This window comes from Prionailurus viverrinus, chromosome D1 (assembly GCF_022837055.1).
Source record: "Prionailurus viverrinus isolate Anna chromosome D1, UM_Priviv_1.0, whole genome shotgun sequence".
NCBI classification, from domain to species: domain Eukaryota; kingdom Metazoa; phylum Chordata; class Mammalia; order Carnivora; family Felidae; genus Prionailurus; species Prionailurus viverrinus.
In genome coordinates this window covers 10,139,563-10,153,164 of record NC_062570.1, presented here as the reverse complement: position 1 = coordinate 10,153,164, position 13,602 = coordinate 10,139,563, and the positions used below count along the sequence as shown (strand labels likewise).

The 13,602-nt window shown below is 42.9% G+C and overlaps 3 protein-coding genes across 17 annotated transcripts in view; 2 read left to right on the top strand and 1 right to left on the bottom strand.

Annotated features, from left to right (window-relative positions):
- Nucleotides 1–751: 751 nt before the first annotated feature.
- CFAP68 (cilia and flagella associated protein 68) lies at nt 752–5,634 on the bottom strand. Of its 4 annotated transcripts, none has more exons than XM_047877172.1 (4): nt 4,072–5,634; nt 3,063–3,293; nt 2,502–2,568; nt 752–2,251 (listed from the first exon to the last, which is right to left on the bottom strand). In XM_047877172.1, the coding sequence occupies exons 1-4, from the start codon at nt 4,201–4,203 to the stop codon at nt 2,076–2,078; spliced, it is 606 nt and encodes a 201-aa protein (XP_047733128.1). In that variant the 5' UTR covers nt 4,204–5,634; the 3' UTR covers nt 752–2,075. The 4 variants fall into 4 exon arrangements, with proteins under 4 accessions (XP_047733128.1, XP_047733129.1, XP_047733130.1 ...); XM_047877173.1 differs by having other exon boundaries at nt 5,292–5,634; XM_047877174.1 differs by lacking the exon at nt 2,502–2,568.
- Nucleotides 5,635–5,645: 11 nt separating this feature from the next.
- Nucleotides 5,646–13,272, top strand: FDXACB1 (ferredoxin-fold anticodon binding domain containing 1). 5 transcript variants are annotated; one of them, XR_007156154.1, is made up of 7 exons: nt 5,693–5,960; nt 6,160–6,316; nt 7,249–7,452; nt 7,656–7,814; nt 8,192–9,248; nt 10,465–10,560; nt 13,128–13,216. XR_007156154.1 is itself a non-coding variant. In XM_047877167.1 (6 exons), exons 1-6 carry the CDS (start codon nt 5,789–5,791, stop codon nt 13,149–13,151), a joined length of 1,773 nt encoding a protein of 590 aa, XP_047733123.1. In that variant the 5' UTR covers nt 5,693–5,788; the 3' UTR covers nt 13,152–13,272. The 5 variants fall into 5 exon arrangements, 4 of the variants coding, with proteins under 4 accessions (XP_047733127.1, XP_047733124.1, XP_047733123.1 ...); XM_047877167.1 differs by lacking the exon at nt 10,465–10,560 and having other exon boundaries at nt 13,128–13,272; XM_047877166.1 differs by lacking the exon at nt 13,128–13,216 and having other exon boundaries at nt 10,465–11,710.
- Nucleotides 13,186–13,602, top strand: part of ALG9 (ALG9 alpha-1,2-mannosyltransferase) — a 94,168-nt gene continuing 93,751 nt past the window's right edge. For 4 of the 8 annotated variants that reach the window (XR_007156152.1, XR_007156153.1, XM_047877162.1 and 1 more), the window contains exon 1: nt 13,187–13,413. Coding sequence is in view for 4 of the 8 variants with exons in the window: in XM_047877162.1 (XP_047733118.1) it covers nt 13,283–13,413 (131 nt within the window). In the remaining 4 variants the exon portion in view is untranslated. Of the gene's footprint in view, nt 13,418–13,602 lie in introns of all 8 variants that reach the window. The other 4 variants (XM_047877163.1, XM_047877161.1, XM_047877164.1 and 1 more) reach the window with 4 other exon arrangements.

The window sequence follows — 13,602 nt, the reverse complement described above, 5'->3', positions numbered from 1 at the left end:
AATAATCTTTAAAAAGAACAAAGGGCATCTGGATGGCTCAGTTGGTTGACCATCAGATTCTTGATTTTGGCTCAGGTCATGATCCCAGGGTCGTGGGATCAGGCCCTGGGTCGGGCTCCATGCTAAGTGTGAAGCCTGCTTGGTGGGATTCTCTCTCTCCCCCTCTGCTATCATATGGATGAACCCTGAAAACATACTAAACAAAATAAACCAGACACAAAGGGACAAATGTGACATAACTCCACGTATAAGTGGAAATTCAGGGTCAGAGAGTACAACAATGGTTACCAGGGGCTAGGAGAAGGGAGAAATGAGAAGTCAATGTTCAATTGGTCCAGAGCTTCAGTTTGGGATAATGACAAAGTTCTGGAAATAGACAGTGGTGAAAATTGTACAACACTGTGAATATACATAATGGCACTGAATTGTACACTTAAGAATAGTTAAAATGGTAAGTTTATGTTATATATATTTTACCGCAAATTAAAAAACATACTGGATACACAGGAAACAGAATAGGATATATAACACATATATGTGCAAAAATACGTGCCAAATATTATTAATATTGCAAGAACACATACCAATGAATTATTAGAATTAATAAGACAGAATAACTCAAATTCAACAATGCAATGCAGTTTCCACCAATACCTTACCAGGATCTTTTGGTGAAACTTGACAAGCTGACCCTAAGATTTGTATAGAACTGCAAAGGGTTAAAAATAACTAACACACTTTTGAAGAAAAACAAGGTGAAGTTATCTGATTTATTAGATATTAAGATTTACAAAATTATCATAATTATGATAGAGAGGCATTGTGGCTAAGCTAGCATACGCAATGACAGGCCAATGGAATGTAATAGCCAGAAAGAGGTCTAAGTATACACAGTTGATTTACAATAAAAATGGCATAGGAGAGCAGTGGAGAAAGTATGGTCTTTTCAGTAATTAATGCTGGGAAAACTGGACAGTCACATAGAAAAAAATGAAACTTAGTTACGACCTAACTATATACATAGACACATACGACGTAAATTCCATATCTGTGTCTGTAACATAAAATAATTAAGGTTTGGGAGGAAATATATGGGAGACCTCTCCCATATGTTATATTGTCATAATAAACAGGCAACAAAATAAAAAAGTAAAATATTGGTAAGTTTAACTGTATTAAAATGTAGACTCTTTCCTCCCTGTGCACACTAACCCTGGACTAGTCCCAAATCTTATCTCAATCCCTACCAGTTCCCCGCTTTGCAAGACCCATCTTAAAGTAACCCCAAGTCTCTAAAAATACCCTCTACCCCTCACAACATTCCCCTTTTGAATTCTCTCCAAGATTTTGTCAAGTTGCTCTTGTTTGCTGCAGGCTTAGAAACTCAGCTTTGTTTGATGAGGAGGCTTCTGTGATGGTCTCTGTGAAGGAATAAAACACCTACAGTCCTTATCTTTTTGAGATACATACTGAAATCTTGACAGACAACATGATATAATTTGTGAGATCTGCTCCAAAATTAATTTAAAAAAAATAGAGAAAGTAGATACGAATAGTTAAGACTGGTCAAATTGTGCACACTGGGTGATGGGAGTTCACTGGACTATTCTGTCTAATTTTGCACGTTTTAAATTCACTATAATATTTTTAAAAAGTTGTTTTTCCTTTTCTAGTTCTTAAGAGGGGATGTTCACTAAGGTCACAAAGAAGTTACACCGACTGTGAATGCCAGGCTCACATTCAGGAAGCATCTAGCCAGACATAACCTTATGCTGGATTTTGCAGGTCTGCCATGAATGGAACGCAGGGAAGAGCAAAGTGGTTGCAGATTTGAAATACTTCTTTTGAATCTTCTCCTCCTACCTCGTAATGTAGACCTAAGAGCAGATGCAACGAACTTAAATTTGACATTTAAATCTTGATTAGGACAAACAAAAAAGGGGGTAGGGAATATTCTCCGTGCTTTCTTTATTCAGATTGTGAAATTGTGCTCTCATCAGCTAGATTCTTAGTTGTGCTTAGAATATGCTCCCTCCTACAATCTATTCTGGAAAAATGAAGCCTCTTATTCCTTCTTAGAATCCTGGCTCCTTAAGTCGGCAGTTATTAGGATTCCACACACATGCAGAGTCATGCCCAATTTGAGGGTCTGAGTAGCTAGTCATATAAGTTGACTTTTCTGTGCATTTGTATCCAGGAGGATCCAGCTCAGGTTGATGTCCTGGGAACGAGTGAGGCTCTCGCTTAAATCCTGAGGGAAGAGAAAAGAGAAGGAAGGTCAAGTGGAATCAGTCAACAACGAGGAGCCTTAGTAATTGGCTTCACTCTTATTTCTGAGAGAAGGAAGTCTAGGGAGTCCTGTCAGAACTGAGAAAAGAGAGAAATCATTCACTCATTCACTTCTTCACTCACTCAGTTTACTTTCATCAGAGTTTCTTCTACATTCCAGGCACTGAGTTAGGTCCTGAGAATATAAGGATTGTAAAGAATAGTCCACCTACTATGTGTTGAAAGTGGCATTTTGTTGTTACAGCTTGTATCATATGTTGTTTCAAAGTAGTGTCCAAACTGGAAAGAAAAGGTAATCAATTAAAAATATAGGAGTCTACACCTAATACTGAGAAATAAAGGACACAATGACATGAATCCTAATGGGGTCTATTACATTTTGGATTGACTAGAGGTCTATATGTTGTCAGTCTACATTCTACTAACTTTCATGTCCTTTATGTGTTTGTGTGTTTAGGAAAGATTCCAGGGCAAGATGCAGATAAATGAAATGCAGGTAGACAGCCTGAGTCAGAAGACACATATTTATGTTGATGAATGAAGTCAAAGAGAATCAAGAGAAAAAGAGTACCCCTTCTTTTATTACTTTAATATTCTACTTCATAGTAAAATATGATAGGAGTTCCAGCTGAAGACTGCTATCCACTCCCAACCACCTCAATGAAAAGAGAAGCCTCAGAGATCTCAGCAAGGAAGTTATCAGATTCCTACCTCTAAAACGGCCACTGGTATTTCTTTTGTTAACAGAAGGAAACAGGGGAAGCTTAGATTACCTGGGAAGGCAAAGGTTTGGGTTGCACGATATTCCTTAGGTCATATCTTTCCTGGTTCCAGTTGCCCATCAGGGTACGGTTTGAATAGGTATTCTCATTAGTGGTACATCTCCATCCATACTGGAAAAACTTGGACATACTATTCCAATCTGTCCACACTTCAGCATGGCCGTCTGCATTAATGATGCTGCCATAGTGTGGGTTTGCAAAGAAATAGGCAAGGGCTTGTCTCTGGGAAAAGGCAAAAACAGAAAAGATAGTTGCATAAACTAGGGCACAGAAAAGGCATTCATCCCTTTCTCACCTACAGCCAAGCATAACATAAGCACACCTTACTAAGGATCTGTGCTCTTCTCCCACTTTAGTTGTGGTTCTGTTTCTTTCCTTCCTGGTCCATGAATCCTTTGACCTACCTTTTCAATCAAAAATAACAGAGGGCTATGTATATTGAATGGCACCCTCAAAAGAGGAAAACCTTCAGTATCCCAATATATATGGAAAACTAGGTAAATGTTCAGGAGATTTTGAGATGTAAGAGTTTAAGGACAGAGAATAGTGCTATAGTCAAAGAGAACAGGCAGAAGTGAGAGTTAGAAAACTAGGTAACACAACAAATGTTCAGTAAGTGATAGCTTCCTTCTTTCTGGACTCAGGCCAAATGCCACTTCTTCCATGATGTCTTTCCTCAAGTTAACTTCTCTCTCCTTTGTTTCACACACAATGATATCCTCATATCTTTAACTTTCTGCTGTATTTTAGAGTTCTTCAAATGTGTGTTGAAGTTTGTGTTGACTATCCTATGCTAAACCGTGTACATCCCTTGAGGACAAGACCTGTATCTTATTATCACACCCTCTCCCTTCACCTGCCCTCCCAGTCAACAGTGCTTTGCACATATCAGATGACTAATGTCTGAATTTCAATTTTTTGTGAGGAAGCAAAAGCCTAGCCATTTTTATTTTGGGCCAAAAGGTGGCTGTGGTCCCTTGACTTGGGGGCAAGACAGTACCTTCACTGAAGACCATTTTGATGTTGAGTGGCTTGTGTTGTTTGAAGATTTCATAGGACAGTGATAGAAAATCTTATTCAGCTCTTCCATTTTTTTGAAGGAAGAGATATCACCAAACCTGGCATTTCCCATTCTCCAAGCAACGAAAGAATGTAGGTCATCCAGTTCACCATGGCCAGGAAGCCATGATTTTGGAGTTACAATCCACTGAGCCACCTTTCCACAAGTAGGGGCAAAGCCAATACTGCAACTTTGAAGGTAGTTGCCCTCACACTATGTGCCTTTGTGAAGATAGATGCATGCACTGATGTCAACAAACAGCATGGTGACTAAAGAGTAGTTGGTCCCACAAAGTCTGACAAGCCTAGTATTCAGACTGTAGACCAAGGTGACACTGTCCTTGGGGCCATCAGGACAGACATCACCATCCACTCAGTTGTCTAGGCCCCAAACCTGAGGCTTATCTTTGACTGATTCCTCTTTCAAGCCCTTACATCCACTCAGTACCTAAGTCTTAACTGATTTTTTAATCAGTTCACTTCCATCCCCACTGCCAAGTTCCAGTTTAGATCACTACCAGTTCTTGTCACCATTATCGCTATAGTTGCCTATCTGGTGTCTTTGCCGTCAGCCTTGGTCTTCTCCAATCCTTTCTCCACAGGAACGAAGAATGTGTGAAAATGAAAGTCTTTTTGTGTCCTCTTCCTATTTAAAATCTTTCAGTGGCTGGCCACTGTTTTCGGAGTAAGATTCAGGCTGTTAAAATGGCTTACGATGTTCTATATGACCTGGCCCCTGCTTAACGCTTCAGTCTCACCTACTACTCACTCTCCCTCCAACTACATTTCAGCCAAACTCATCTAATGCGTTTCTCTATCACGCTTTTGCATATATTGTTCCTTCTGTCTCTTCACTTCTCTTTATCCAGGTCAGGTGCACTTCCCCCTTAGCTTTCAACTCAAATTCACTTCCTTTAGGGTATCTTTCCACTTCATCCCAGAACTCGGTAAGGTTCTAAAACTTTCTGTGACTCCACTCATAGCATCGCTTCCCGCTGTAGCAGAATTGCCTCTTTTGCCGTGCAGTCTCCGCCAGACTACAAACTCCGTGAAATCATAGGCCACACCTTATTCACCCATGTGTTTAGCCTCCATCAAGGTCTGGCACGTAACAGCCACTCAGTATTTCTTGAATGAAAAAAAGGTAGGAGATAGAAGCACCTGGAGAAATCCCGAGCAGCAGAGAGAGTGAGCAGCAGCCATTTCGGACGAGTGGAAGGCTGTTATAAAACCCTCTGTTGACAGTAACCTGCAGGACACAGCCCAACCTCTCGACCTCAGCCCCGCCGCGCTTCTTTCACTCCGAACTCGCCTCGCCCCGGGCCTGCCCCTCTGCCCTAGTGATTGCTTGTGACCTCAGGCAGATGTGACGAAGTCGCTCAGGGCAGCCTCGGGCTAAAAGGCATTTATTGCGACACTCCTAAGGGTGTGCGGAATGAGGAGACAGGGTGGTCCGTGTCTAACTTTTGCGCTCATAGCTATTTCATCCCCCTCCCTCCCAGTCGCTGTACCAGTTTGTCAACACCACTAGACGCTGCCGGTGCATCATCATTCAACGACGCAAAAAGAGGTGGCCCGCCAGAGACCACGCCCCCCCACAGGAAGTGACGTACGAAACTGGCGCCTCGGAGGACGCGAGAGGGGAGCACGTTGAGGCCATGGCCCCTCGGCGCCTCCTGTTGGTTGGGGAGGGGAATTTCTCCTTCGCCGCGGCCCTGAGCGAGACCCTGGATGACAGCACCAGTGTAACCGCCACCTGCCTCCAGCGCCCGGCCGACTTGGCCGGAGATCCGGTGGCCCAGGAGAATCTGCAGCGCCTGCGCGAGCGAGGTAGCGAAGCAAACCCCTCCGCGAAGCCCCGCCCCGCTGCCGGCGGGGCCAGAAGTGGAATGGGCGGGGCGTTTAATTGCATTTGAGCGTCCGGTTACCTAAAAGTAGCCTGTGGGTTTCCACCTGGGTTGTTTTGTACGGTTCACGTTAGGGAGGGATTCAGGCCTTGAGACATCTTCCTGTCTGTATTTCGTGCCAGGTACTGAGGTGCGTTTTGGTGTGGACTGCACCCAGCTGGCAGATGCCTTTGAACTGCACCACAGGGAGTTTGATCGGATTTATTTTAATTTTCCGCACTGTGGACGCAAAGCTGGAGTTGCTAAGAACAGGGAACTGCTTGCCAAGTTTTTCCAGAGGTGAGGAAATGAGAGCACTCACAAGTAACATGTTGAAGATGTACATTACATAGTTACTGCACTGGAAACATTTTAGTTTGGGAAATAAGGCATACGTGTGTAAGTTACTATGATGGGTTTAGAGAGAAAATAAAGCTCCAAAGGAATCCACAATCTAGTTGGAAGGGCAGGCATATAACCCTAAAAGTTACATAAAAGTACAAATAGTAGTTGGGCTTGTAAGGGGAGGATCACCTATTTTGGATAATGCAAAATAACGGTAGCCAGTATAATGTAATGGCTAAAAGCATGGGTTTAGGAGCCAAACTGCCTGGATTCAAATCCCCACCCACCACTTAGTAATTGTGTGATTTGGGGTAAGCTTACTTGATCCTTACATACTTGTGCCTCTTCATCCATAAACAGGATAGGATATTAATGGTAACTACCTCAAATTATCGTGAACTAAAAACTGTGCTTTACACTATTCTACCAAAACATGTGATACTATTGGAGGTCTCTGGGGGTGGGGGGAGGTCACAGTTGTCAAGAAACTTTTCACAGAGCCAAGATTTCAAGTTAGTATTTGAAGTATAGAATTTTAATAGTCAGGAAGGGAAGTGAATTTACAAGAACAACTCCCTAAACTGGGAAATGAATCGTGTATAGGAACTTTGCAGATATTGACCTTTCTATGACCTGTTTATGATGAACACTGCAGATACAAAGCCAGATAATACCTTGGTCAGCCACGAGTATCAGTTATGAGTTGAACATTGATTTTACATTCTTACTTCCAGCTGCTTCCTTTGCAGGTTTGAAGTCTGTGGACCTTTGTAAATAGATATGATAGGATTTTAATTATTTCACAGCCAAACCATGTGTATACAGCTTATTTCCTATGGTAGTTTCAACTGGTTTTGATAAAATGCTGGTGTCCTCCTCCCCGTTAGCTGTAAAGATGTTCTCGCACCGGAAGGAGAAGTCTATGTGGCATTGTGTAGAGGACAAGGTGGGACTCCTGCTGATAAGCCCACAAGAGAATGGCATAACAGTTGGCAAGTAGTTGCCATGGCAGCTCTGGGGGGATTCATTTTAAGTGACGTGCATCCCTTCAGCTGTGAGGCTGTGCCAGGGTACAAGTGCACTGGATATAGGTAAGTAATAACAGAGGTCTGAGCCTGTTTCATTTCTTTCACTAATAATGAAAAAAATCTCATAGGCAGACTTTCCCCTACCAATTTCCTGCTGTGGTCCCTAGAGATGCTTGCTTTTTAAAAAATGGCAATAAATAAATAAGAAAGAAAGAAGAGAAAGAAAAAGACTCACTGACTCCATACTTGGTGACTGTTTTTGCCAGGAGTCAAGATAAGTCCTTTCATGTAGAAAGTGCTTTGAACCATATCTTCACCCGGAGCTTACCCTTTGAAGATTCACAGCCCAGAATCTTCAGGACCAGAGTGGGTGGCCGGTGGTTTTCCTTTCCAGAACCAGAAGCACTTGTAGGAAAGTTGAACAGGTAACCTGCTGTTTTACCAGAAGTTACTTCTATCTCTAGTTGTATCTCCGTTGCTTTGATGGCAACCGTATATTGAATGGATGCAATATAAATTGTTAATGATGTTGGTGCTATGAATTCCTGTCAGTCTGGCCCTACACAAGCCTTTTTAGAATTAAAATTTGTCACATTTTGTGGTATATCATCGGGATCGTGGCTGTCAGAGGTCTGAAGCATGTGACATCTCTATTTATTATGGTAGATGGTTTTTTTTATTTGCTTTCAGGATCACCTTAAAGATAATTCTTTTCTGTGCTATTTGTGCTTTTAATTTTAGATCCATTCTAACTCCTTATTGTTTCAAGTTTAAAAAGTTATTTTTATGTGTGCTTAAACAGAGGTTTCCTAGAAGCACCTTCATGTCATCCTGTCAGAACCATTAATGAGAAACTCATTGTGGAATTGGGCAAAGTGTTCCCTCTAAAAAGGCTGAAGCGTCCCTTCCCTTTGCTGCCACAGGGAAGCACTAGTGCTCTCACTTCCTGGAACTGTGACATTCTGTCAGCTGCCTTTTGGATTAGTCTCCGTGAAGATGACTCAAATTCTGAGTCCCTGACTGATGGGACAACACAAGACATGGAGGACTTTCTGGCGCTATTTTCAGAACTTAGCCTTCTCAAGGATCCTGGAAGCGACAGTAAGGAAGAAGCTCATGAAGAAAGCTATGGCCAAACCACGGTCTGCCTTAGGCCTTCTCTCCTAGTTCATGTTCAGGCTGTCATCCAAGCACCAGACTTTGTCCCAGGTTCCCTGCACATCCTCAGTGGACCTGTCTTTCGGAAGTGCCGCATCTTGCCTTTCACAATGCCAGCATTTCATGAGACTTTATTTGTCATCGGGTTTAATAAAAATCTGAAGGATGGTTGTCTTCAGTCACTCCTGGAGCACCTGAAGGGTTTTCTTGATAGCCTTCTCACCCACACATTGCTGGAGGGCTCTCAGCCGAGCAGTTCAGTGGAATTTGTCTTTCAACCAAACGGCAAAGAGTATATTATTAATGTGAAGCGTCCTAATTTTGGCCCAGATTGTGCCAAGGCTCTGATTATTGGGTCTGTTGTCACATCTGCTACAGGCATTATGCACAAAGACCAGTGTTTTATGTTTGTGTCTATGAACTTGGACCTACTAGCCATGCTTGTCTGGGGCATCTCTGACTGGAGGATGCTGTGGACCTTTGATCACCGTTTCCTGAAAAATTTTGTCTCTGGGAGTATAGAACCCTTTAAAAGCTATTGCCTGTATCCTCCATGCTATGTTCATGATATTAGTTTTTGGTTAGATGAGAAGAAAGGATTTGATGAACTAGAATTTCACACGGTGGCCCGAGCAGTGTCCCGGGACACTGTCATATCCATACAGTTCCTCAGTCGTTTTCAGCATCCAAAGACTCAACAGGTCAGTCTCTGCTATAGATTGACTTACCAGACGTGTGACAAAGCCCTCCCCCAGCAACAGGTGTCATCAATGCAGTCGCAGCTTAGGAAAGAGATTCAGGAAAGACTACATGTAATACCTCGGTAGTTTAGTAAATTCATTTTTCCAGAGTGATCCCCGTGGCTGTGGGTATGGGTGCAGATGCCAATGAAAAAGACCAAGTTATAACTAGTAGTCTTTTCTGAACTGTGTTTTTTGTAAAATCTTTAACCTTGTGACTTTGGCCAGTGTTGGTTGATTCTAGAGAAACTTGTGGCTCAGGGCACCTGGGTGGCTCAGTGGGTTGAGTGTTGAGTATCCAACTCTTGATTTTGGCTCAGGTCATGATCCCAGGGTCATGGGATCGAGCCCTGTGTCAGGCTCTGCGTGGAGCATGGAGTCTGCTTAAGAGTCTCTCTCTCCTTCTGCCCCTGTCCCCTGCTCATGCACTCTGTCTCGCTAAAATAAAAAGAAATTAAAAATATTAAGAAGTAAAAAAGAAACTTGTGGCTCTGTCACTTAAACTTAACAGACTATAATGTGACTGGTGACCTTTGGAGTTTACAGTATTTTGATGCTGAAAAATGACTAGGAAAACACATACAACAAAACTGTCTTGTACTTTAGATGCTCTGTTGCTGAAGATGCAGTAGAATTTGAGTGTCTTAGATTTATATTTTCCACACTGCTAATTCCTCTTCCTTTAACCCTATTGTATTACATCATTACATCAACTTACTAGAGTGGTTTTTGGAGTCAGACCAACATTTATTAGCTTGGGTAAGTTGAAAGTCTCCATAATTAGTATTGGTATTATTACAATATTTATTCCATGGTTGACTACTGTTGAAGTCATGGAACTGGTTAATGTCAGATTAACTAGAGTTTACACTTGGGTCTGACTCTAAAGCCCATTTTCCTTCTGCCATTGTTATTTCTTCCAAACTAGTCTTCTTCATTAGTAGCCTCTCAACTGTAAACTTAGTCCTCCTATATTTTGGAGGCTTCTGTTACAAGCATCTCTAAGAGACACTGGGAGATTGGCTCAGCTCATTGGTTCAGCCCAGGACTCTGCAGAATGATAGAGTACTCTAATATTAATTAATGGATGTTCCTGTTAATGAATAGTTAGTCTCCACAGATTGGACTTATATTGTAAACTCAGTAGGAAATAACTGTCTTATTCTTGTATTTGGAGAAAAACATGTGGGAAGGCAAGAATGGAAGCCAAGAAACATATTAGGAGGTTATTACAGTAACACAACCAGAGATAATGGTGACCTGGACCAGGATGGTAAGATGTTGTTGGGTTGAGTAATATTCAAAAGTATTTGCTGATGAACTTCATGTGCATGGGTGAAGGGTGTGGGGCTGAAGAAACATAGGACTGACTATGGTTTTTGATCTGGAAGAACAGAAGTATCATTAATGGGGATGGGAAAAATGGCATAACAGTTTGGGGAGTGGGGTAAAGAACAAAGATCTCTTATGGATACATTTATTGCTTAGCTTTCTACATACACTATAAATGAATAGAGGGCAGGTAATGTGATTTATAGCTTGCTTCTATCCCCAATGGTGCCTAGTACATGGACAAGGTAGCATTTGAGCTGGATCTTAAAACAAGAGTAGCGATGTGACAGGAGGACTGTTAGGCAAGGAGGACTGTCACAGACTATGAGTTTGGAGTTCTCTTTTGTCCAGCAAGAGAGTGGATGCAGAATTGAACACAAGAGAGGCTAACATCCAGGAGGAGACAAGATCCCCAAACAGGCCTTTTGTCTCCGTATTTACTGAGCGCTCAAGATCTTACACATGTGGTAAACGTGAAGAAAACAATCAGATAGTAATGATTAACTTGTGTGTGTAAGAAGCAAAGGGTCTGGGGGGCAAGTGGAGTTTGTGATCAAAGTATAATAGTATATTGGTGTCAGGTGGAATGTAATTTCCTGCAAGTATATAACAAGTTACTCGTGATCCCATTACAATATCTTACTAGCTATCTTCAGGCGTTTTCACTCCGTGGTGGTGGCTTTCATGCCCTAAGCGTTTTTCTAACCTATTTATGTGAGTAGATCCTATTTCCCCACAGAGGACTTGCATTCCAGGCAGAGGTACAGATGAGGAAGCATCTGGGGCACTTTTCAGGCTAGTTAGTTGGAATGTAAATGTGTATAGGGAAGTAGTGGGAGATTAGATCAGGAAAGTAGGTTAGGGCCGGATTTAGTTGATGTAAGAAATGAATGCTAGAATAAAGTGTACTTCATTTGGCAGGCAATAGGAAAACTGGTAATTTTTGATTAAGGAGGCAATACAGAATAGTGCATTTGAAAATTGATTGGATGGGGCGCCTGGGTGGCTCATTTGGTTAAGTGTCTGACTTGAGCTCAGGTCATGATCTCACGGTTCTTGAGTTCAAGCCCCATCTCAGATTCTGTGCACATGGCTCAGAGCCAGGAGCCTGCTTCAGATTCTGTGTCTCCCTCTTTGTCTTCCCCTCCCCAGCTTGTGCTCTGCCTCTATCTCTCAAACATAAACATTAAAATCTTTGAAAAAAGTTAACCGGACAGTGTTGTATAGGATGAATTTGAAATGGGAGACCCCCGTTAGGATGCTATTGTAGCACTCCTAGGTAGGGGCAGGGAGGGACCTGCACTGGAGTGAAATGAGAGGAGGTCTCTGTAGGAGATCCAACTAGGCTGTGGTGACCGAACTTGGTACCTAATACTTGCCTCTGGGAATTGAGCACTATGATCAATCGCCATTGTCAATAATTTCAGTATTAAATAATAACCTGGGACCCTGTCAAGTTCAGCACTCCCTCTATCTAACATCCTTAGTATACAGCAATGTATATTAACTTGATGGTCATTTAAGTTTAAAGACCTAAAAGAGCTTAATTTTTACTCTCCCTGCATGTTTTATGTATACACTGGCATATTTTACAGCCTTTTATCTTGAGTCTCCCTAATTTTTTTTTAGACATAATTCACTTTACTACTTTAGTCTTTCAGCCTTCATACTAGCTTTATAAGTGATTACTGCCTTTGCTGTATTTGCGTTTACTCATGAAATTTTTTCCTTTCATAACTGTCATACTTCAAAAGTGGTTTTTACCCTCCACTTACAGAAGTCCCTTTAACATTTCTTGTAAGGCCCATTTCTGCTACTGGTACAGAGGTCCACAGGATGGGATAGAACTCTGTGGGCAGGGTATCAGGAACAGATGAATAACCCCTGGGAGTCACAGGTGTGCTATCATCTGTTGACATCAGGAGCTTTCACCTCATCCTGGTGGGAATAGTATGGGCTTTGTAATAAGGCAGACGTGGGTTGGAATATGGTTCCACCATTTCCTAGCTATGCAAACTTGGGCGTCAATTTACTTACTATAATTTACATATTGATAAGAGCAAGATTGTTTTATTATATTGGAAATGGATGAAATGTGTAAAATGCTTACCGAATTGCTGTGGTAGCAATGGCAGTGCCTGTCTCGTTGCATTTGTGGCACAGAATTTCTTTGGGCTTTCATTTTTCTTTACATTCTGCCATTACGGCTTCGTCTCTATGGAGCAGATAATTAGCTACAGGTTGTCTCTATCGATGTCACCAAAATAGAAGAAGGGCAAGGTGTCCGCGACCTTTTAAGGACCTCCCCTTTCATCTGCAGCTGCCCTGTTATCTTTAACCGAATAAATAGCTCTGCGTGCTCTGTAGAGTTGCTTGGTTACTTTCCATTTGTGCTGAAAAGTGAAGGAAGGCGGGGAGTGGGGAGGAATAGCCACAGTTAGAAACATATTGAAGGGATAGCTACGGCTGTGAAAGTCAAGTCGCAGTTCTCGTTTCTTTTCTACTTAGGATTTGCCCCAATTGGCCCAATAACGCTACAATTCAGTCTTTTCTGCGCATGTCAAGGACTTTTGTCCCTCGGCGGACACCGTTGCCAGCCAAAGCTATGTCTGCGCGCTCGCCACTTTGGTAGGGAGCCGAATTCTACCTTTTTCACCCGTGCCATGGCGAGCCGAGGGGCTCGTCAGCGCCTGAAAGGGAGCGGGGGCAGCGGCGGGGACACGGTTTCGGCCGCCGACAAGCTGCGGGAGTTGCTGTGCAGCCGGGAGGCGAGCGGCGCGGAACCAAGGACCGAGTAGGTGTGCGGGAGCGGCGGGGGCGTGTCGGCAGGGCTGTCCTCGGGAGGGTCTCCCCTGGCGGCGCGGGTGCGGCCAGGCTGCTTTTCCCCCCCAGGTCCTTCTGCTCTTCCTGGACGGGTCACGTCCGGTCTTCGCGCCGCCTCGGGTCCCCCACCATGGGTCCCATTTTGCTCGGGAAGAAAGCC